Source organism: Dipodomys spectabilis, unplaced genomic scaffold (genome assembly GCF_019054845.1).
Source record: "Dipodomys spectabilis isolate Male_0828 unplaced genomic scaffold, ASM1905484v1 ptg000002l, whole genome shotgun sequence".
In the NCBI taxonomy this organism is placed as follows: Eukaryota; Metazoa; Chordata; class Mammalia; order Rodentia; family Heteromyidae; genus Dipodomys; species Dipodomys spectabilis.
This window is the reverse complement of record NW_024870679.1, coordinates 43608430-43632049: the sequence shown is the minus strand read 5'-3', so window position 1 is coordinate 43632049 and position 23620 is coordinate 43608430. Positions and strand designations below refer to the sequence as shown.

Genomic DNA, 23620 nt, shown 5'->3' with positions numbered 1-23620 from the left:
AGAACAAACTCTTCCTCTAAGTACTACCTGAAACCAAAGCCATCATATAAATGTAACTTCATATAAAAACATTACAGATATGGACAAAGTCAATTATTTAGTGTTTAAAATGTACAAATAGGGAAATAAATTACCTTTTTGTTTAAAAAAAAATCCCTGATTATATCTCAACAATATACTTTCATGGGGATTCCTAGAGGCCTAGAACAAAAACAGGCAGAGATCAAAGAGGCAGTCAATATGAGACCCTATCTTAAAAACAAAGTAAAAGCAAAGGCCCAGGTGCTTGGCTCAAGTGGCACTTAAGTACATGAGATGTTCAACATCAGTAATCATTAGGAAAACACAAGTGGAAAATCACACCGAGATGCCACTACATCTTTTAGAATGACTAAATTTAGAAGATACCCCACCAAATTGGCAAGGCTGTAAAATAACTGGAAGTCCCACACTGGTGCTGTGTCATGGTACAACAACTTGGAGAACTATTTGGAAATATATCTATATCTATATCTATAATTTATTTATTTATTTAGTTTCTGTTGGTAGTGGGGTCTGAACTCTGGGCCTTGGCACTGTCCCTCAGCTCTTCAGCTAGAGGCTAGTGCTCTACCACTTGAGCCACAGTGCTACTTTCGGCTTTTTCTGCTTATGTGGTGCTGAGGAATTAAACCCAGGGCTTCATGCATGCAAGGCAAGCACTGTACCACTGAGCCACCATCCCAGCCCCTGGAAATATTTTTAAAATTTTGTTTGATGGTGTTTATTTATTTTGCAACAGTCCTAGGGCTGGAACTCAGGGCCTACGTACTGTCCCTAAGCTTTTGTGCTCAAGGCTATCACTCTACACTTCCAGCTTTTTTGGAGATTAATTGGAGATAAGAGTCTCATATACTTTCCTGCCAGACTGATTCAGATCTGAGCCTACTGAGTACTTAGGTTTACAGGCATGAGCCCTTGGTGCCTAGCAGGAATATTTTTTTAGGAAGCTAAAAAAGTCTGTATGACCAGACTTTCCATTCATAAGTATTTAAGATAAATGAAAGAATATATTTGTACAAAGACTTGTAGAGCAAAGACTTAGCAACTCAATTTGTAATATCTAAAAATTGTAATCAACCCAAATGTTCATGAATAGGTTAATGAATAAACAAATCATGGTATGTTCATATAGTAGAACAGTACTCAGCACTAATAAGGAATAAATTTGATATACAGAACATGGATGAATAACCAAATAATGTTGTGGTAGTGTACTCTTTAATCACAGTGATCTGGGAGTCAGAAATTAGCAGGATCCTAGTTCAAGGTCAAATGTAATAGAAACTTATCAAGACTTCTGCTGGTGGTTTGCTCCTGTAATGGCAGCTACACAGGAAGCAAAACATCTGAAAAACAACCAAAAGTAAAACAGAGTTGGGAGGTGTGGCTTAAGAGATAGAATACCTGCCTAGCAAACATGAGACTGTGAGTTCAAACTCCAGTACCACCAAAAATAAATAGGGAAAAATAAAACTGCTTCGGGTGGGGAACCAGTTGGAGGAAGAGGAGAGATTGATGGTGGGTGAACATAAAGTACATTTTGTATTTATTTACCCAAGAGAAATTAAAATTCTCACTTGACTGTTTCACTCAAGGATGGCACTTTACCACTTGAATAATGCCTCCATTTCCAGCTTTTTGTTGGTTAATTAGAGATAAGAGTCTTGGGGGGCTGGGAAGGTGGCTCAGTGGTAGAGCACTTGCCTTGCATGCTCGAGGACCTGGGTTCGATTCCTCAGCACCACATAAGAAAAAAAGCCGGAAGTGGGTTCGATTCCTCAGCACCACATAAGAAAAAAGCCAGAAGTGGCACTGTGGCTCAAGTGGTAGAGCACTAGCCTTGAGCTGAAGAGCTGAGGGACAGCACCCAGGCCCAGAGTTCAGGCCCCACGACCGGACCCAAGGAAAAAAAAAAAGAGTCTTGGGTTGGGAAGGTAGCTCAGTGGTAGAGCGCTTGCCTTGCATGCATGAGGCCCTGGGTTGGATTCCTCAGCACACATAAGCAAAAAGAAAAAAGCCAGAAGTGGCGCTGTGGCTCAAGTGGTAGAGCACTAGCCTGAGCTGAAGAGATGAGAGACAGCGCCCAGGCCCAGAGTTCAGGTCCCACTACTGGACCCCCCCAAAAAAAAAAAGAGTCTTAAGGTTTTGTCTGCCCAACTGACATCAAATCATTATCCTCAGATCTCAGCCTCCTGTGTAGCTAGGATTAGGGAATTGCGCTACCAGTACCCAGGATAGAAATCATACCCTTTTTGAGGGGCTTGGGGGATAGCTGGGGCTTGAACTCAGGGTCTGGGCACTGTCCCTGGGCTTTTTTGTACTTAAGCCACGGCTCCACTTCTGTCTTTTTGGTGATTAATTGGAGATAAGAGTCTCATGGACTTTACTGCCTAGGCTGACTTCAACCCATGATCCTCAGATCTCAGCCTCCTGAGTACTAGGATTACAGGTGTGAGCCACCAGTGAAAATCATATTCTTGAGAGTATGGGGGAGATTGCTGTGTCTCCCTTAGCAGTCAACATATAGAGCCAGTGGATGGGCCTCTTCATAGACCTCCTATTCAAAGATCCATTGCTGCCCTGGCCTCAGGCTATGCAGTTCACGTCTAACTCGGAGGGAGAACTATGGAAAATGCCTAAGTTGGAGGTAAAGCTGTGGAAAATGTGCCCAAGTTGCCTGTTATGGTACCTCTGCTCTGTGGCCTGGTAAACATCTGTAGCTCTGCCTTTTGGGGTCTCAGTGCCTCTGATGGTGGCCTCTATTGGATATTAGGAGTCACCACTGCAGCTCTCCTGGATCAAAAGCAATGGCTGGCAGGCCAGTGCCTCTTCAGTGGTAGGTAATAGCAAGCCTTGGTCAGCTGGTGCAGCCAAGTTTCCCAAGCCCATAGTATAAGCCCATAGTATGACTTCCTGCCAGTTGAGAGTCTCTGTGGGGTCCTGCCAGACACTTCCCTCTCCTCCACTACCTCTTGGGACTAACTATAAATTTATCTCTTATGACTGACTTCCAGGACAAAATGTCCTGTGCGTTGTTGAGCCATGATTGCTCCCTATCCCCTCAGTCTTCAGGAAGACTCAGCCCCAACAACAGACTCACTCTCAAGATGGTAACCTGCCCTTTGCCCTGTGGACTACAGGGCACCATGGAATGCCCTTTTTTTAACCAAGGCCAGTCTATCAGACTTATGGTGTGGGATGCCTATCAAATCCCTGTAGTAGGATTTAGGCTTGCACCTTGTTTGGGCTTTTCCCACAGCTAATGTTGGCAGAGCATGGGCAGGATCATCTGATATTGCCATGTATTTCAGTCTTTGGTTTCTTCTCCCCTAATTGGGAGAGCTAGAGGCTTCTTCTGAACTTCTTGCTGCTTTCCTTCTGCTGAGATAATTTCTCTGCAGTTTTTTTTCCCCTTCCCCATTACCTCTTTCAAGGTTTCTGGCTCCCTTTCTCTCTTCAGAATCTAGTCTTTTCTATGATACCAGGTTGTTCTTACTCATGGAGAGACAATGACGGATGCTTCAAATCTACCATCTTGACCTATATTCTTCTTCTTTTTTTTTTGCTTTTAAAATGGCCCTTCTCCCTACTATCTCTCTCACTAAGAGAAAGGGGTGAAATACCCTCAGGTTGTTTCTTTACTTTATTGTCTTTACAGGTATTTGCCATTTTTACTTGTTATAGTCTTAATTTTCTCTCTCTGACTAGTTGAGCTCAATGATTAGTCTGATTTATGTTTTAGGCTTGACAAGGCCTATTCCATAGTTGGATCTCAGTATTTGTAGAAAGATTGAAAATATTTTTTTAAATAAAAGTTAACGTGGTATGGTTAGTACTATTTCATTTAAACTAAACTTTTTTGTGGTACTGGGGTTTGAACTCAGGGCTTTATGCTTGCTAGAGGGAGCACTTTGCCAGTTGAGCCATGCTTCTAGCCATAAACAAAACTTATATTTTTGAGCTGGCATACATTTGTGATAGGAAAGGCTTTTATAGTGTACTTTGAACAAGTTCACCCCCCTGAACAAAACTTTTCATATAAAAAAAAAAATACAGAGGATCTTGATCAACTTTTTTGTTTTTGCAGTTCTAGGGATTGAACACAGAGCCTTACACATGCTAGGCAGGCACTTGTACCACTGAGTTAACTCTCCAGCCTTTTATATATTAAAAATTTAACAAAATTTTGCTTTGGGTGGTGAGATTAATTTCTGTAAAATTTTTTGTACTTCATGAAATCACTTAATGTGATTAAACATTTAATCATGAAACATAACATGAAAATCTATAACTTTATCTTTTTTCTTTTGTTCAAATTAATTATTTGCATTTTTTAGGTCCACGGGGCAGTTACAGTTTCCAGTCTCTTAAACATAAACACGGCAGAGATTCCTGTTTCAGTTCATTCCGAAATATCAGAGGAACCTGGGCCTACACCCAGCACTCAGCAAGTAACAAGTCATGGGAAGATCCAAACTGCTGTGCCTCGTCCAGTGGCTCCTTCTTACAGTTATGTCACCCCCACACCTCAGGCCCCTTTGCAGAGCACCACACCAAACCCAGGTGAGGCCCTTAACTTACCCCCTTGGAGACAGGATGGAAAAGTGAAGCATTTGATCAAAGCGTTCCCTCTTAAGAGGAAAGAACAGAAAGAACAAAGAGAGTCTTGACTTGAATGCTATATGTATATTACAGAAAGAAATAATCACATTTTAGTCCCCTGTGATCATGGTAGTGGAGATTCTTGATCTCGTCCTTAGTAGGTTTCTGGCCTGTGGAATTTAATGAGGCTCATTTTTTCAGAGCCAGATTCTATTGTAACTTAAGGCACAAGATTCAACTAAGTGATGGCAGGAGTCAGACAGAAGTTGCTGGGAAGGAAGGATTGGATAAGAATACCTGTTTGCCTGTGAAAAGGATGGTTGTAGGTCAGGTATCTATCTTTTTTTGTTTTTGGGTCAGGTTGTGGGGCCTGAACTCTGGGCCTGGGCGCTGTCCCTCAGCTCTTCAGCTCAAGGCTAGCGCTCTACCACTTGAGCCACAGCGCCACTTCCAGCTTTTTTCTTTTTGCTTATGTGGTGCTGAGGAATTAAACCCAGGGCTTCAGGTGTGCAAGGCAAGCACTCTACCACTGAGCCAACTTCCCAGCCCGGTCAGGTATCTATCTAGGGATTGAACCCAGGAACTTGAACATGCTCCAGCCACACCCCCAACTGTTTTGTTTTGTATTGTATTTTGTTTTTGAGATAGAGTCTCATGCCTGCCTGCTCTGGCCTTCAACTTGTGATCCTACCTCTGCCTTTTGAATAGCTTGTATTACAGGGATCCATCACTGTGCTTGCCTGAGCATCTTTCTTTTCTCCTTATAAGGAGATTTATACCTAGTATATTGCTTTAAGAAGTCTGGGCCTAGCTGGGCGCTGGTGGCTCATGCCTGTAATCCTAGCTACTCAGGAGGCTGAGATCTGAGGATCAAGGTTCAAAGCCAGCCCAGGCAGGAAAGTCCATGAAACTCTTATCTCCAATAAACCACACGGAAAACCTGAAGTGGCCCAGTGGCTCAAGTGAGGGACAGCATTCAGGCCCAGAATTCAAGCCCCATGACCAACGAAAAAAAAGAAGTCTGGGCCTTATGGGTGCAGCTCTTAGGTATTGGGGGGAAATGATTCATTGTTGGCTAATAGGTAACCCAGAGAAAGCTAGGAAGGTGACACAAATCCATCAAAAACAAATTTAAATTTCTTAAAATTTTACAGAGTTTCCTTTGGTGACAATCTGACATGAAATTTTAGGGTTTCAGTCCTCAGTCACCAAAGTAATTTTTGTATTTGCACAGAATATCTGTATATTTTTGTAAAATTGTGGAGGCTGGGTTGTACTGTGTTTCTTAGCCACTTTTTAGTCCATTGTATTTTCTCTGAATATAATGTTTTTTTTTTTTTTTTTTTTTTTATGAAAGTTACTTCAACAGTCTCTTGTTCTATCTCTTGGGAAATCCAGTGGCTGTGGCTTTCATAAAGGATGGTTTCATTTTTCTCCAGTTGCAATGTTCCCAAGCAGAGACAGATAAATCTCACATTTCTTATTTGTCTAGGAGCCCTCTTCACCTCCATCTTGAAATATGAGTTTTCCAGTCTGTTGTTTGCTTTAAGTTCTCCTAATACTGAGCTCATGTACCAAATTGACAGTTATTTTCAGAGAAATAAGGTTTATGTAATCAGTGGTTCTCAGTGGTCTGCAGATGCTTTTACTTGCTACAAGTGACATCCAGTGGGTAGAGGCCAGGAATACTGCTGCCTGTCTTGCAGTGTTCAGGACAGTCTCTTGCTCCAAATTATCAGTAAATTCCCAACAAAGAACTATCTAGTTGAAAAAGTTAATAATGCCAAGGGAGAAACCCTGGTAAATGAGAAATCTGATGAAGGACATTATATAGCTATTTGCTGACTTGAGTGTTCCAAAAGTTCTGGTTGCCCAAAAGTGTATTAATTTGTACTAAAATCGTCTGGTATAATTTCCTGGAGCATTGAAGCTGGAAACAAAATGCTGTATTTAGAATACAGAAAGGCAAGGGTCCCAATTGAAAGAAAAATCACTCTAACAGAAGCCCTAAGAGTGGTTCCTGGTCTCTGTGGAATGCAAGAGTGAAAGTTAATTCAACTAGAAGCAGAATTGGGTGGAAAATGTGAGAGGATGAGAGCAAGTAATGGTGTAGGAACTTGGCCTTAAACATGGTGCAGAAGTGGGAGTCTTAAGTAGGAGAATAACATGGTGAGTATTTTAGAAGACTAGTGGTGATAGGTATTATAGGAAGACAATACCCTGGAATAGGGAGAGCTCAGAAAAGGGAGGCCAATTAAGATTATTGGAATCATCTAAATTTGAACAATGAGTCAAATGTTGTAGCAATTAAGTTGAAAAGAGTAAGGCAAGCCTTGTGACTGGCATTTGCCTTTCTTGTGTGTTGTATTCAAAAGTTATTTATCTATATGAAGGTTGTCCTTGAAACAGAACTTGAACTCTTTTGAAAGTATGTATGTATGTGTGTGTATATATATATATATATATATATATATATATATATATATATATATATATATATAATTTAGTGACAGAGCTTAGTTAAAATATAATGGAGAAAAGGCCTGAGGAAAAGGAGGAAAAGTTAAATCTGGTGTCATGATAACCAAAAGGCTTAAGGTAGAGGCGGTCAACAGTAGATGCCAACAAAGTGCCAGAAGGAGATTGAGTTCTTAGATTTGTGAAGAAGCAGCTCATCAATGACCTTGAGAGGTTCTTTTCATTTGAGGAAAAAAAAAGGTGCAGAATCAAATGTCAGGGGATTAGAGTAGAGAAATAATTAGCAAATCATGGCTGTCGCTAAATATCATTTGGGAAAAGAATTGGGATCATAAAGAAAAGAGAGAAATGGCACAACTGGATCTGTTTATCTCTGGTTATTTACTTTTTTTTAGTTGTAAAGGAACTGGTGGTATCTGCTGGAAAAAGTGTACAGATGACCCTGCCTAAGAATGAAGTTCAGTTAAATGCGTATGTTCTTCAAGAACCACAGGAAGGTAAAAATCCCTTTACACTTGGAGAAGGTTTGGGGGGGGGGGGGGGTGTTCGGTCGTGGGGCCTGAACTCTGGGCCTAGGTGCTGTCCCTCAGCTCTTTAGCTCAAGGCTAGTGCTCTACCACTTGAGCCATAGCGCCACTTCCGGCTTTTTTCTTTTTTTCTTTTTTTTTTTCTTTTTTTTTTTGGGTCCGGTCGTGGGGCTTGAACTCTGGGCCTGGGCGCTGTCCCTCAGCTCTTCAGCTCAAGGCTAGCGCTCTACCGCTTGAGCCACAGCGCCACTTCTGGCTTTTTTCTTTTTGCTTATGTGGTGCTGAGGAATCGAACCCAGGGCCTCGAGCATGCAAGGCAAGTGCTCTACCACTGAGCCACCTTCCCAGCCCCCCGGCTTTTTTCTTTTTGCTTATGTGGTGCTGAGGAATCGAACCCAGGGCCTCAGGCGTGTAAGGCAAGTGCTCTACCACTGAGTCACCTTCCCAGCCCAAGTGGTTAATTCTTTTTTATTTTTTTATTTTTTATTTATTTTTATTTTTTGTGAACATACTGTACAGAGGGGTTACAATTACATGGGCAAGATAATGAGTTAACCAAGTGGTTAATTCTTTAAAACAGTTCTGTGATTATTGGATGTAGCATGCAGATATACAAACATTCTTGTAATATAAGAGACAATATAATATAGGACTTGAGATCATAGGCTTTTTGTTTGTTTGTTTTTTGAGGAACCAGTGCTGATGATAGAATCCAAGCTTTCCTAGGCAAGTGCTTTGTCTCTGAGCCCTGTCCCTAGGATAGAGGTCTTAATATCAAGCCTGGATTGAAAGCTCAGCTCAGCCAGTCTTTACTCAATGATTTAAGCAAGAGACTTTTCTGAGTTTCTATTTTTTTTTTTTAAATAAAATGTGAGTAATAATTCCTAATTTATAGGGTTATTTTAAGGGTAATGAGATAGTATAACGTGGCTTAGTTCAGTACCTAGCATATAGCTAATACTCATTAATATAGGTTGTATATATTAGATGTGTTATACAGTTAAAGAATAAGAAAACTAGGCTGTCAGTTGTGTGGCTTGAACTCAGAGCCTAGGCTCTGTCCCTGAGCTCTTTTAATGAAGGCTAGTGCTCTACCACTTTGAGCCACAGCACCACTTCAAGTTTTCTGATGGTTAATTGGAGATAAGAGTCAGGGACTTTCCTGCCTGGGCTGGCTTTGAACTATGATCCTCAGATCTCATCCTCCTGAGTAGCTAGGATCTTGAATTTTTGTCTCTGTAATCCTGTATATCTGGGATTATAGGCACATAATACCATACCTGGCTAAATTCGTTGACGATTGGCTTTGAACCACAATCCTCCCAATAATTTAGGGTTACAGACATAAATCACTGAACCTGACACTTCCATCTATCTTTTTTTTTGGGGGGTGGGGGGGTCCGGTTGTGGGGCCTGAACTCTGGGCCTGGGCACTGTCCCTCAGCTCTTCAGCTCAAGGCTAGCCACTCTACCACTTGAGCCACAGCGCCACTTCCGGCTTTTTTTTTCCTGCTTATGTGGTGCTGAGGAATCCAACCCAGGGCCTCAAGCATGCAAGGCAAGCGCTCTACCACTAAGCCACCTTCCCAGACCTCTTTTTTTTTTTTTTTTTTGTGAAAACACCATACAGAGGGGTTACATGAGCAAGGTAGTAAGTACATTTCTTATCAAGCATTGTTGCCTCCTCCTTTGTTTCCCCTTCCCATCCCTTCCCATCCGCGCGTTCCCCCCCTCCCCCCCCCCCATTGCACCAAAGTTGTAAAGTTCAGTTTTTTTTCTTTTCTTTCTTTCTTTTTTTTGTCGGTTGTGGTGCTTGTACTCTGGGCCTGAGCACTGTCCCTCAGCTCTTCAGCTCAAGGCTAGCACTCTGCCATTTGAGCTACAGTGCCACTTCCAGTTTTCTGGTGGTTTATTGGAGATAAGAGTTTCACAGACTTTCCTGCCTGGGCTGGCTTTGAAGTGCGATCCTCAGATCTCAGTTTCCTGAGTAGCTAGGATTACAGGCGTGAGCCACTGGCGCCCGGCTTGAAGTTCGGGTTTTCGACATAATGTCTTGTACATCTCATTATTGCAATGGGTCCACCTGTATCCCTATTTAAACAATTTGTTTTTTCCCTTCCCCTCCACAAATAATATCAACATCAAATACAGTGAAAACAGGGGTTATATGGTGGGGGAGGGACATACAAAGCAACAAAGAAATATCTTATAAATACTTTATAAATATGTTAGAAACAATAGCAAGAAAGAAAAACCATTTGAGTGCTTATCTTGGGATTCATTTCGCCTAACATCAACTTATCTGACCGTGTCTGTCTGTCTCAGACATATACTAGTTATTGCAAATAAGGGAAACCATGGGACCTATGTTTCTTTGGGCCTGTCTTACTTCACTTAATATTATTTTTTCCAAGTCTTTCCATTTCCTAACAAATGGCGCAATGTCATTCTTTCTGATGGAGGCATAGAATTCTATTGTGTATCCAACTATCTTTTTTTCCTCAGATGTTTTCTTTTTTGTTTGTTTGTTTTTGGTTGGTCGTGGGGCCTGAACTCTGGGCCTGGGCACTGTAAGTTGTAAGTTATTTATTTATTTATTTTTGGGTCTGGTCATGGGGCCTGAACTCTGGGCCTAGGCACTGTCCCTCAGCTCTTCAGCTCAAGGCTAGCGCTCTACCACTTGAGCCATAGCGTCACTTCCAGCTTTTTTCTTTTTGCTTATGTGGTGCTGAGGAATCGAACCCAGGGCCTCAGGCATGCAAGGCAAGCACTCTACCACTAGCCACCTTCCCAGCCTCTGTAAGTTGTGAGTTATAAGTGTAAGTTATAATAAATGGATTTGATTGCTCTTAAAGATTAGGTGAGGAAAGATCGTCCTTAAACTGAATACTTCTGCTTTTTCTTTTTCTCTTTTTTTTTTTTCTTTTTTTCTTTTTATTTTTTGTGAACATACTGTACAGAGGGGTTACAAATACATGGGCAGGATAATGTGTACATTTCTTATCAAGCATTGTAGCCTCCTCCTTTATTTACCCCTCACATTCCTTCCCAGCCTTCCCCCTCCCCACCCAATCCTCCCCCCCCCCCTTTCTTTTCTTTTCTTTTCTTTTTTTTTTTTTTTTTTTTTGCCAGTTGTGGGGCTTGAACTCTGGGCCTGGGCACTATCTCTCAGCTCTTCAGCTCAAGGCGCTCTACCACTTGAGCCACAGCGCCACTTCCGGCTTTTTTTTCCCCTGCTTATGTGGTGCTGAGGAATGGAACCCAGGGCCTTATGCATGCGAGGCAAGCACTCTACCACTGAACCACTTTCCCAGCCCCTATTTCTGCTTTTTGTGTGAAAGATATACTGGGCTCACTGGGGATTAAGCCTGTGGCCAGCCATATGCATGCTAGGCAAGCACAATGCCACAGAGCCATGTCAAACCTGTATTTGCATATGCATTTCACTGTGTTGCTATCATCTTGTAGATCTCTATTTCAAAATAGATCAGTTCAGGAACAGATTTCTTTCAACTTTCTTTTGCCCAGTTTATTACCCTTAATCAGATGCTTGCCCCTCCTGACCTGACTTGATTATTTGTTGTCAGTGGCTCTCAGAATACTAGTTTAGTAGAGGAAAGAAAATCTTGAATTCTAGGCTTAAAAAATAAAATCTGAGCCTGTGGCTCACGCCTGTAATCCTAGCTACTCAGGAGGCTGAGATCTGAGAATCGTGGTTCAAAGCCAGCCCGGGCAGGAGAGACCGTGAGACTCCTATCTCCAATAAACCACCAGAAAACCGGAAGTGGCACTGTAGCTCAAGTGGTAGAGTGCTCGCCTTGAGCTGAAGAGCTGAGGGACAGCGCCCAGGCCCAGAGTTCAAGCCCCATGACCGACCAAGAAAAAAAAAAAAAAAATTAAATCTGGTCTTCAGATGAAGGATGTCTTAGAATTATGTTCTGCTCGCTAACTTTTAACATTTGAACTCATGAAATAAAAACATGATTGTACTCTACTAAGCATTTGAGGTTTCTGGTTTCTTTTTTTCCCCAGTAGCATAAACCAAACCTCCCTACTAAATCATATCCTTTCCTTGACAGAATTTTTATTTTTCAAAAAATGGTAACTTTTACTGAGGAGAGATTCCATTTAGATAGCAGAATTCTACCCTGTACTATCCAGTGATACAGTCTGAGCTGCAAATGAGGACCATTTAATGCTTCATTTGATCTTAATTAATTTCAGTGGGGCCTGTTTTAAATGGGCCATGCCCTACCATCTTCTGCAGTGTGTTATTTAGCTCAGCAGGAATGAAGTAGCTCTTTTAACTCACCAGGGTGTGATGACCTCAGTGAGAGGAGCATTGTTAGCTCTCTGTAAAACAGCTATTTTTGAACCATGTTATTTAGAAGTCATTGCTGTTCTTTGTTGCAAAAGAAGTTTTGTAAGAAAATGGCCTTTGTTCCCAATGAGTTCATCTATAGTGGTTGGTAGGACATACATTTTCAGTGAGATGCCATACCGTGAGCATCCTGGGTTTTGTTTTGTTTTTTTTTGTTTTTTTTAGGGAGGGTTGGCCTGAGGGTGGGTATTAGGGGTAAGAATGAGCACAGATGAGAGAGAGTGGAAGAAGCTGAGGTAGTGACTGAGTCAGCAGAATCCACCCTTCCTGTCAGCTTCTGGAATGGTTTCCTTACAGACTGTGGAGTACAATCTTAAAAACTAAGGCTTTGTCAAGACTTAGAGGAGATTTGTTATTGGCAGACTTTAGCAAAGATTTGTTATTGGCAGCTTCTTTGTGTGTAGGTGTGTGTTTTCATGATTTTTGTAACTGCCCTTCTATAGGAGAAACCTACACCTACGACTGGCAGCTGATTACTCATCCTAAAGACTACAGTGGAGAAATGGAAGGGGAACATTCCAAGGTCCTGAAACTGTCCAAGGTGAATTTGCCTCCTTTTACTCTCAGGGCTATTTAAAATGGATAGTGTAGAATTCCCTTTCTATACTTAGGGTAGGACCAGTCTTTCAGAAGTGAATCCATCAAAAGTCAGACTGGAGGTCATCTAGTGTTGGTTGGTGTACAACTCTCAAATGTTCACTTCTCATGAGAATACTACCAGCATGGTAGTGATTGATGGCTGCAAATATTATATACCAAGCAGTTTTGAAGGCTTAACATAACTACATTAGAATTTAGAACATGAGCTAGATTATTGTGGCCAAATAACTGTGTACATTGACTCAATCCCTTTGGGATTCAGTATTGTTAGTGAGAGCCATAAAAATGTTCATATTCTTTGGTTCAGCAATCCCACTGATTTATTGTTTCAATAGCTGTTTATTGTGCCCTGGTTATGATATAAATTTGGGATTATCCAGTGAATTATTCATAATCTTAATGTTGAAGGACAATAGTTTAGGTGACATTGATAGGAAGTAGATCATTATAACAGATGATATACTAGGTCAGTGCAGAGAAGACTGAAGACCTAAGGTTTAGAGTAGACTATTTAGATTTTACTACTTGGGTCATGAAAGGTAGGTAAAGAATAGAGGGAGAGCACCCTAAGTAAAAGAAGCAGTTTGTCTACTGAACCAGACATGAGATAGGAAGTGTGGAAAAGGAATGACTGTTTGGCCCTACTGGACTCTAAGACAGGACAACAGTGGCTCAAGGAAGTTATGAGGATGCAGGGCCAGGTCACACAGAACCTTGTATGTCCAATTAAGGACTTTGACTCTTACGTAGAGGAGATAGGGGGCCTTTGAAAGACATGTTTAGATTTTCAGTGTAGAAAGATCATCCTGTCCACAAGTGGAAGAACGTAAGACTCAAAGTAGGGATACCACTGAGTAATCTAAAAACTTAGGTGGAAAGTTATGGTTTTTTTTGAGTAAAATAAAACAAAAATAACAACTAAATAGTGAGGTGTGATAATGTCTGTCTATAATTCCAGCACTTGGGAAGCAGAGGCAGGAGGGTGTAATTTTTGAGGCCAATCTGGGCTACATAGTGAGACCCTGTGTCCAATAAAGCAAAAAGAAAGGGTGGGGGAGGAAAGAAAGGGGTTAGAGAGGGAGGGATAGAGAAGAAAGAAAAGAAAGAAAGAAAGAGAAAGAAAAGAAAGAAAGGAAGGAAAGAAGGGAGGGAAAGAAGGAAGGAAGGAAAGAAACCACTTCTTGAGCTCATACCATATGTCAGACACGATGCTTGTTGTTTTACTCACTTATTTCTCTTAATTTCCATAATATAAGCATTAATATTCATTTTACAAATAATAAAACTAAAACTCGGAAAAAATTCACAAAGCTCTTAATGGTGGGTTTGAACTGGAGCCTCTATTTCTAAGCCCAAACTTTCATACTTGCTGTGAGGAATGATTAAGAACTAAGGTGATGGCAGTGTGTATGGAGAGAAAACTTGGAAGACATCTTCATGAAACTGATGATCAGTGAATTCGATGGAGGTGTTGGGAAAGCGAAGCCTAGGATAGTCTAGCTTTTTGGCTTAGGCATGTGGGTGGATGTTCACTAAAATGAGGAGCACAGAAGGAGAAACAGGTTGGGAGAAGATGATTAATCTTTTTTGGGGCAGAGTGAATTTGAAGTACCTTTGAGACATTGAGGGGAATTGTCCTGTTAGTAGGTAGGGGAAAGGAGTTAGACATACCAGGAGACTGGTCTGGGCTAAAGAGATAAATTTGCACATCAATGTCAAATAGATGATAATTGAAGCCATAGTCATAGCTAAGATCAGATGGAGTATGTAGAGGGAAGAAATAAGTGGGCTAAGGTAGTAGTCCTGGGCATGTTGACATTGAGGGAAGAAATGAGGTGACAGCCCAGGAAGAAAAAAGGTAATATAAAACACTGCTTTGGCCAGTTACCAAAAAAAGATAATTTAAAAGAAACAAAAGCTTTATTTTCCTCAAAGATGTTTATTATAGTAGTATATAATGACAAAAAGTTGAAAACAACCTAAATTTCCAACAATGTAGAATGTTTACATGAATTATGATACATTTTTCCATATATTATGCCATAGTCATTCAAATGGATATTTAAAAAATTATATCATAATGGGAAAGGGATTCATGCTAAATGAAAGGAAGAAAGAACAATAAAAAGTTCTATACCTTGATTATTTTGTTTTTGTTGGTTGGGGGCCTGAACTCTAGGCCTGAGCGCTGTCCCTCAGCTCTTCAGCTGTAGACTAGCGTTCTACCACTTGAGCCTCAGCCCCACTTCCGGCTTTTCTGCTTATGTGGTGCTGAGGAATCGGACCCAGGGCCACATGCATGCAAGGAAAGCACTCTACCACTGAGCCACCTCCCCAGCCCCTACTTTGATTTTTTAAAATTAGACTCTAGATACTTTCGAAATTTGAGCTCCTGGAAAGTAGGGGTCTTACTTGTTCACCTCTAAACCTCAAGCCTGGAACAGTGACTCATATGCAATTGTCTCTCAAGAAGTGTTTGAATGAATGAACTGGATAAACTATTTTTTTTTTTTTTTTGGTATGTGGTCAGAGATGGAAATAGAGAAATAGGAAGTATTAGCATGTTAAAGTAGGAAGTATAAGTATGTTAGTGAGATGGTAGATGAGTTTATTGTTTCCCCCCTTTATATTATCTTTATACTGTTAGTGGAAATTGGGAGGAAAAATTTTCACATACTTGGCAACTATTTGGTATTTTTATAAGATGTTTTTCTTTCAAGAGATGATGATTTTATTTCATAACTGTGAAGTAGGATGGTTGGGCCCTTAATGTTCTTTTGAGAGGAAAATGAGAGTACAGAGAGATTGTAATCCCTTCTGTTGTTCCAGAGGCAGCTACAGATAAGACTCACAGTAAAAACTCTTAGTTTTTAATAGTTTAGCTCATTCTGTAATAGCTATGGCTAGTTACTTCCATTTTGGAAATAGGGCAGAAAAGAGTACAAAATTCAGCATGGGAAAGCTCAGATACATATAGTATCTAATACAATTGCTGCTCTTTGTGGTTGTCTAAAAGATCTTCTTTCACTTCTGCAGCTGACTCCAGGCCTGTATGAATTCAAAGTGATTGTAGATGGTCAGAATGCCCATGGGGAAGGCTATGTGAATGTGACAGTAAAGCCAGGTATGTGTTTCAATCCCTGGCCATGTCCTATTGCTCCCTCTGCAGGACTTCTAAGGACAAGGAGATTAGACTTTGGGATTTACAATTCACATTATTTTTTTTTTTTAATATATTTACTGGGCAGTTCCTGGTTCAGTGTAGTGTAAGATTATAGCAGCTCAGTACATATTTGTTCTAAGAGTACTAGTTGTAACACTGGGCTGGGCAGGGAGATAGTAGTCTTAGCGTCCATAGTGCAGTATTGCCTGATCTACCTGTCTACCACAGAACTACTTCTCCAAGTGGGCCCTGCTGAGAAAAGACCATATGTTGTAATTAAGAAACCCAAGAAAGCGGGGGGTGAAAAAAAAAAAAAAAAAGAAACCCAAGAAAGCCAGTACCACTGCTCCGGAAGGTAAACCAGTCAAGTGACTAGTTCTGTCTGGTTGCTTTCTAGAGATGTAGTTCTTTGAACACAGAGTTCCTCATTTAAATCTAGTTCTTTCACCTTGGAAACCAAATCCATTCAGTCATGCTTTTTATTTTTATTTTTTTTTTTTTTTATTGTAAAGCTACTATACAGAGGGTTACAGTTACATGAGTGAGGTTATGAGTACACTTCCTCTTGAACATTGTTACCCCCTCCATTGTTTTCCCCCTACCATCCCCTCCCTCCCTCCCTTCCCCGAGGTTCTTTTTTTTTTTTTTTTTTGATTGTGATTAAATGATTACATAATTTCAAAGTCACAAGTTCATTCTAACTTCCCTGGAGCAAATTGTCTACCACAGTCTGTAATATATAACAGTGTTCACATGTTATATACCATATTTGTGATCAGCAGCATGAGGATATTTAGTAGTGGTTCAACCAGATGAGCGGGAGTTCTTTGTTTCTTAAGTCCTGTTAGTTTTGTCGTATCACTAACCTTTTGGATTTAGCATCCACTTATGAGGGAGACCATGTACCGTTTGTCTCTTCGTTCTTGGCTTACCTCGCTCAACATGATTCCTTCTAGCTCCATCCATTTCCCTGCAAATGCCATTATTTTGTCATTTCTAATGGCTGCATAATATTCCATTGTGTATAGATACCACAATTTTTGGATCCATTCATCTGTGGTGGGGCACCTAGGTTGTTTCCATATCCTAGCTATTGCGAACAGTGCTGCAATAAACATGGAGGTGCACGTGTCCTTGTATATTGGTTCCTGTTGTTCAGGGTAGATGCCTAGAAGTGGTATGACTGGGTCGTAAGGGAGGTCAATCTTTAGCTTTCTAAGGACCCTCCAGACTGCTTTCCAAAGTGGTTGTATAAGTGTACATTCCCACCAGCAGTGTAATAGGGTTCCTCTTTCTCCACATCCCCTCCAGCATTTGTCGTTGGCTGATTTGTGGATGTGGGACATTCTGACTGGGGTAAGGTGGTATCTCAGGGTTGTCTTTATTTGCATTTCCTTCACCACCAGGGATGATGAGCATTTCCTCATGTGTTTCTTTGCCATTTTTATTTCTTCATTTGAGAAGTCCCTCTTTAGTTCCCTTGCCCATTTAGTAATTGGTTTGTTAGGTTTGGGAGGGATTAGTTTCTTGAGTTCCCTGTATATACAGGATGTTAACCCCTTGTCTGATATATTACTGGTAAATATTTTTTCCCAATTAGTTGGTTGTCTTTCTAGCTTAGTTGCGATAGATTTAGCTGTGCAGAAGCTTTTTATTTTAAGGTAGTCCCATTTGTCGAGTCTCTCTCCAACTTGTTGTGACCCTGGGACTCTGTTCAGGAAGTTCCTTCCTGTGCCTATTAGTTCAAGTGTCTCTCCTACTCTGTCCTGCAGTAGTTTCAGAGATTCAGGTTTAATGTTAAGGTCTTTAATCCATTTTGAGTTGATGTTGGTGCATGGTGATAGGCTGGGGTCCACTTTTAGTTTTCTGCATGTGGCTGCCCAGTTTTCCCAGCACCAGCGGTTGAAGAGGCTGTGTTTCTTCCATTGTATGTCTTTGGCTCCTTTGTCGAATATCAGCTGGCTGTAGGCCTGTGGATTTATATCTGGATCTTCTATTCTGTTCCATTGGTCTTCGGGTCTGTTTTTGTGCCAGTACCATGCTGTCTTTGTGATTATAGCTCTGTAGTAGAGTTTGAAGTTCGGCATGGATAGCCCTCCCATATTGTCTTTATCCCCTAGAATTGTTTTGGCTATTCTAGGTCTTTTGTTGTTCCATATAAATTTTTGGACTGTTTTCTGTATTTCAGTGATGTACGTCATTGGGATTTTAATAGGAATTGCATTGAATTTGTATATTAATTTTGGAAGTATCACCATCTTTACTATATTAAGTCGGCCTATCCAGGAGCATGGGAGGTCTTTCCATTTCCTAGTGTCTTCTGCAATTTCTTTCTTTAACTTTTTATAGTTCTCATTAAATAGTTCTTTTACATCTTTGGTTAGGTTAATTCCTAAATATTTTATTTTTTGGGAGGTTATTGTGAATGGGGTTGCTCCCTTTATTTCCCTCTCTTCCTGTGCGTTATCAGTGTATAGGAAGGCAACTGATTTTTGTGGGTTTATTTTGTATCCTGCTATTTTGCCGAAGTGACTTATGATTTCTAAAAGTTTGGGGATGGAGTTTTTGGGATCGTGGAGGTATAGTATCATGTCGTCTGCAAAAAGGGATAGTTTCACTTCTTCTTTCCCTATGCGGATCCCTTTAATGTCTTTTTCTTGCCTTATTGCCCTGGCTAAGGGTTCTAGGACTATGTTGAAGAGGAGTGGAGACAGTGGACATCCTTGCCTTGTTCCTGTTTTTAGGAGGATTGGTTGTAGCTTTTCCCCCAGTCATGCTTTTTAAATGAGTCACTGTTGGTAGATCACAATGCAGTTACAAGGTATCCTGTTTGGTATTTTCAGAGAAATTTTAAAGACATTGAAGAGTGGTACATGTATTATCACTAATGCAGCTTTCTGTCTTTGTTGGTAATTGATCTTTTCTTTTCTTGGGCTTTGAACCCAAGTCTTTTTACTTTTTTTTTTCTTAGATGCTGGTCCTGAGGCTTGAAATCAGGGCCTGGGCACTGTCCCTGAGCTTTTATGCTCAAGGCTAGTGTTAAGTCACAGCTCTCTTTCTGGCTTTTTGGTGGTTACTTGGAGAGAAGAGTCATGGATTTAACTGCCTGTGCTAACCTCAAACAGCAACTCTCAAATCTAAGTTTACAGGCATGAACCAGTGGTGCCTGGCTGCCTTTTCACTCAAAATGGATTAAAGACCTTAACATTAAACCTGAATCTCTGAAACTACTGCAGGACAGAGTAGGAGAGACACTTGAACTAATAGGCACAGGAAGGAACTTCCTGAACAGAGTCCCAGGGTCACAACAAGTTGGAGAGAGACTCGACAAATGGGACTACCTTAAAATAAAAAGCTTCTGCACAGCTAAATTTATCACAACCAAGCTAGAAAGACAACCAACTAATTGGGAAAAAATATTTACCAGCAATATATCAGACCAGGGGTTAACATCCTGTATATACAGGGAACTCAAGAAACTAATCCCTCCCAAACCTAACAAACCAATTACTAAATGGGCAAGGGAACTAAAGAGGGACTTCTCAAATGAAAAAATAAAAATGGCAAAGAAACACATGAGGAAATGTTCATCATCCCTGGTGGTGAAGGAAATGCAAATAAAGACAACCCTGAGATACCACCTTACCCCAGTCAGAATGTCCCACATCCACAAATCAGCCAACGACAAATGCTGGAGGGGATGTGGAGAAAGAGGAACCCTATTACACTGCTGGTGGGAATGTACACTTATACAACCACTTTGGAAAGCAGTCTAGAGGGTCCTTAGAAAGCTAAAGATTGACCTCCCTTACGACCCAGTCATACCACTTCTAGGCATCTACCCTGAACAACAGGAACCAATATACAAGGACACGTGCACCTCCATGTTTATTGCAGCACTGTTTGCAATAGCTAGGATATGGAAACAACCCAGATGCCCCACCACAGATGAATGGATCCAAAAATTGTGGTATCTATATACAATGGAATATTATGCAGCCATTAGAAATGACAAAATAATGGCATTTGCAGGGAAATGGATGGAGCTAGAAGGAATCATGTTGAGCGAGGTAAGCCAAGAGCAAAGAGACAAACGGTACATGGTCTCCCTGATAAGTGGATGCTAAATCCAAAATGTCAGGTGATATGACAAAACCAACAGGACTTAAGAAACAAAGAACTCCTATTCATCTGGTCGAACCACTACTAAATATCCCCATGCTGCTGATCACACGTATGGTGTATAACATGTGAACACCGTTATATGTTATAGACTGTGATAAACAATTTGCTCCAGGAAAGTTAGTATGAACTTGTGACTTTAAATGAGCATGATTATTCCACAATACTGTGAAATTCGGGAAATTATGTAATCACTTAATCACAATAAAAAAAAAAAAGAACCTTGGGGAAGGTAGGGAGAGGAGGGATGGTAGGGGGAAAACAATGGAAGGGGTAACAATGTTCAATAGGAAGTATACTCATTACCTTACTCATGTAACTGTAACCCTCTGTATAGTATCTTTACAATTAAAAAAAAAAAGTGGGTTGTGGGTGTAGCTCAGTTGTAGAGCACTTACCTAGCATGAATGAAGCTCTGGGTTAAATCCTCAGCATGGTGAAAGTGGGGAGAAGGAGCAGGATCAAATGGTCATGCTGATCATAGCAATATCTTTTTCTCAAAGAAAATGATGGAAGTTTTGTAGCTCAGTCATTTAGGTGGGCCAGAATGGTTTGTGACCTTTCTTTCACTCAGCCAGTTACCTCACACACACAACTCAAATCAGAGATGGTTAAGATGGTTTACTTGCCTAGGTTCTTAATGCGCAAGCTTTTTCATTGTCTACCTCTAATCAGAATATCCTGAAGGCAGTCATTGATGGCTATTATACTGCTCATGAGTTGGACATACATCAGCATTGAGAGAATGCACAGGGACATGTGGTAGCACTTTCTGTAATCCCAGCATGCAGGAGGCTGAGACATAAATCACGATTTTGAGACTAGCCTGGCTACATAGCAAGACCCTGTCTTAAGTGGGAAAAACAGCACAGGCTTAGGTTTGGAAGATGCTATAATACACTTTTAAGTGTCTTAGGTTAAGAATGGCCACTTGGTTTTGATGCTTCAGCCATCTGTTATGTAATGGATACTGACTTCTAAATCCCTCAGATATAACCTCACCTTTAAGTAACTGGCTAATTTATTTATTTTGAGACAGGGTCTCACTAGGTAATCCTGGCTGGCCTTGAATTTAGAATCCTCCTGCCTCTGCCTCCCAAGTGCTGGGATGATAGGTTTGTTCCACCATGCCTGCCTTACCTCCTGTAATTTATCACACTCCTTTCCAGTTTCTTCTGGGTCATTTCTTACAGAGCCCCGTAAGAATCAGCCTCCTGTTGCTATTGTGTCACCTCAGTTCCAGGAGATCTCTCTGCCAACCACCTCTACAGTCATTGATGGCAGCCGTGAGTACTTGTCTAAGCGTGATGTTGTAAAAGAGCATTCACAGTGTACTCTTAGACGATTTGGGGCCAGCTCTGTCTTTGTTTTTTTTTTTTATGCAGAGTCCATATGTGATATGAGAGGTTCTTTTTTTTTTTTTGAGGGGGGGGGATCCAGTCGTGAGGCCTGAACTCTGGGCCTGGGCGCTGTCCCTCAGCTCTTCAGCTCAAGGCTAGTGCTCTACCACTTGAGGCACAGCGCCACTTCCGACTTTTTTCTTTTTGCGTATGTGGTGCTGAGGAATCGAACCCAGGGCCTCATGCATGCAAGGCAAGCGCTCTACCACTGAGCCACCTTCCCAGCCCCTACCATGATAATTGACAGGGCCACTTTCTCTCCTTATTTACCCAAATACTGTCCTGTGAAAGATTTTAAGCCATTCTGATAAGTTAAAAAGTTAAAATGTAGTATCTCAGAACTAATTTTTTTTTTTTTGGTCGGTCGTGGGGCTTGAACTCTGGGCCTGGGCGCTGTCCCTCAGCTCTTCAGCTCAAGGCGAGCGCTCTACCACTTGAGCTACAGCACCACTTCCGGTTTTCTGGTGGTTTATTGGAGATAGGAGTCTCACGGTCTCTCCTGCCCGGGCTGGCTTTGAACCGCGATCCTCAGATCTCAGCCTCCTGAGTAGCTAGGATTACAGGCATGAGCCACCAGCGCCCGGCAGAACTAATTTTTTGAGGGCTGAAAGTGTTATTCAAGTGGTAGAGTACCTGCTTAGCAAGCATGAAGTCTTGAATTTATATTTCAATACTGCCAATGTATTTTTTGTGGTGTATGTGTGCTTGTAGTCCTGAGGATTGAAATTGGCCTAGAGTTTGCTAGGCAGGTGCTGTGCTACTGAGCCATGACTCCTATTCTTTTTATGCTATTTATTTTTTGAGAGAGGGTCTTGCTTTCCTGTTTCCTTATTTTCTTAGCCTTCAAGAAACTTAAGATTACAAGCATGAGCCACCAATGCCTGGTTCAAAAGTAATTTTAATGTTCATTTCTTCTTAGTGAGGTTGAGTATTTTCCTATGTTTAAGAATTACTGATTTCATGGTCTGGGAAGGTGGCTCAGAGGTAGAGCGCTTGCCTTGCATGACTGGGTTCGATTCCTTAGCACCACATAAGCAAAAAAGACAAAAGCCGCAAGTGGCGCTGTGGCTCAAGTGGTAGAGCGCTAGCCTTGAGCTGAAGAGCTGAGGGACAGTGCCCAGGCCCAGAGTTCAGGCCCCACAACCGGAACCCCCCCAACCCCCCCAAAAAAATGACTGATTTCCTTTATCTTCATATAGTAAGTAGCATTTTAACCAGAGATTTCCTATGTTGGAGTCTTTGGGAAGCTATGCAATGGAATACTCATATAGGCCAAATGACCAAATATACCTAGGGAAGAAACACTTCAGAGAGGAAGTATGTATTCTCATGAGGTTTCCCTACATCGAATCTTTTTAAGTTGTTGCCCTGGTTTGTGAAAACTGGATAAGTGCTGAAACCTAAGATTCTTACCTTGTAACTGGTTTTCTTTATGGTCCAGAAAGCACTGATGATGATAAAATTGTCCAGTACCATTGGGAAGAACTTAAAGGGCCTCTGAGAGAAGAGAAAATTTCTGAAGATAAAGCTATTTTGAAACTAAGTAAGCTTGTCCCTGGGAACTATACCTTCAGGTAAGTTGGGACTCAGATTCAAGTTGATCATAAGTAATTTTTTCCCACTGAGGGTTTTACCTTTTTGTTATTTTTTATTTTAGTTTTTTGTTGTTATTGTTGTTGTTGGTCATGGGGGCTGAACTCTGGGCCTGGGCACTCTCCCTCAGCTCTTCAGCTCAAGGCTAGTGCCCTACCACTTGAGCCACAGTGCCACTTCCAGCTTATTTTCTGCTTATGTGGTGCTGAGGAATCAAACCCAGGACCTCATGCATGTGAGGCAAGCACTCTACCACTGAGCCAACTTCCCAGCCCCCTGGGTTTTACATTTTTAAGGGAGTGACTTGATAAATATCAGTTCACTGTCAGATTGATTGATAATGCAGCCTTTGGTTCTATTGGTTCTCTGAGCATCCTGGTGGTAAGTGCATAGAGCACAGTCCTTGCATAATAAACAAGACCACTGTTTATCCTCTCAAAACTTTTTCTGGAAGATCCAAACATCTAAGATTTCTTCCATTAACTGTAAGGGCCCATCTTCCTTGTTTCTTTTCTCCTCACAGGCAAAATTTTGAAGGACATTGGATAAAGCTCCCTTGGTTTGGGATATCTCAGAATCTTTACTTTTTGCTTATGGTTTGTTTGAATATGATTTTTAGGATCTTTCTCTTTTTTTTAACTGTATTTTTTGG

At 41.1% G+C, this 23620-nt stretch overlaps 1 protein-coding gene across 2 annotated transcripts in view; it reads left to right on the top strand.

The window, feature by feature from the left end:
- Kiaa0319l (KIAA0319 like) overlaps positions 1 to 23620 on the top strand; it is a 97537-nt gene that overhangs the window by 49636 nt on the left and 24281 nt on the right. For both annotated transcript variants that reach the window (XM_042678309.1, XM_042678318.1), the window contains exons 4-9: positions 4380 to 4605; positions 7518 to 7619; positions 12474 to 12571; positions 15667 to 15754; positions 21169 to 21261; positions 22817 to 22949. In XM_042678309.1, the coding sequence (XP_042534243.1) occupies positions 4380 to 4605; positions 7518 to 7619; positions 12474 to 12571; positions 15667 to 15754; positions 21169 to 21261; positions 22817 to 22949 (740 nt within the window). The remainder of the gene's footprint in view (positions 1 to 4379; positions 4606 to 7517; positions 7620 to 12473; positions 12572 to 15666; positions 15755 to 21168; positions 21262 to 22816; positions 22950 to 23620) is intronic.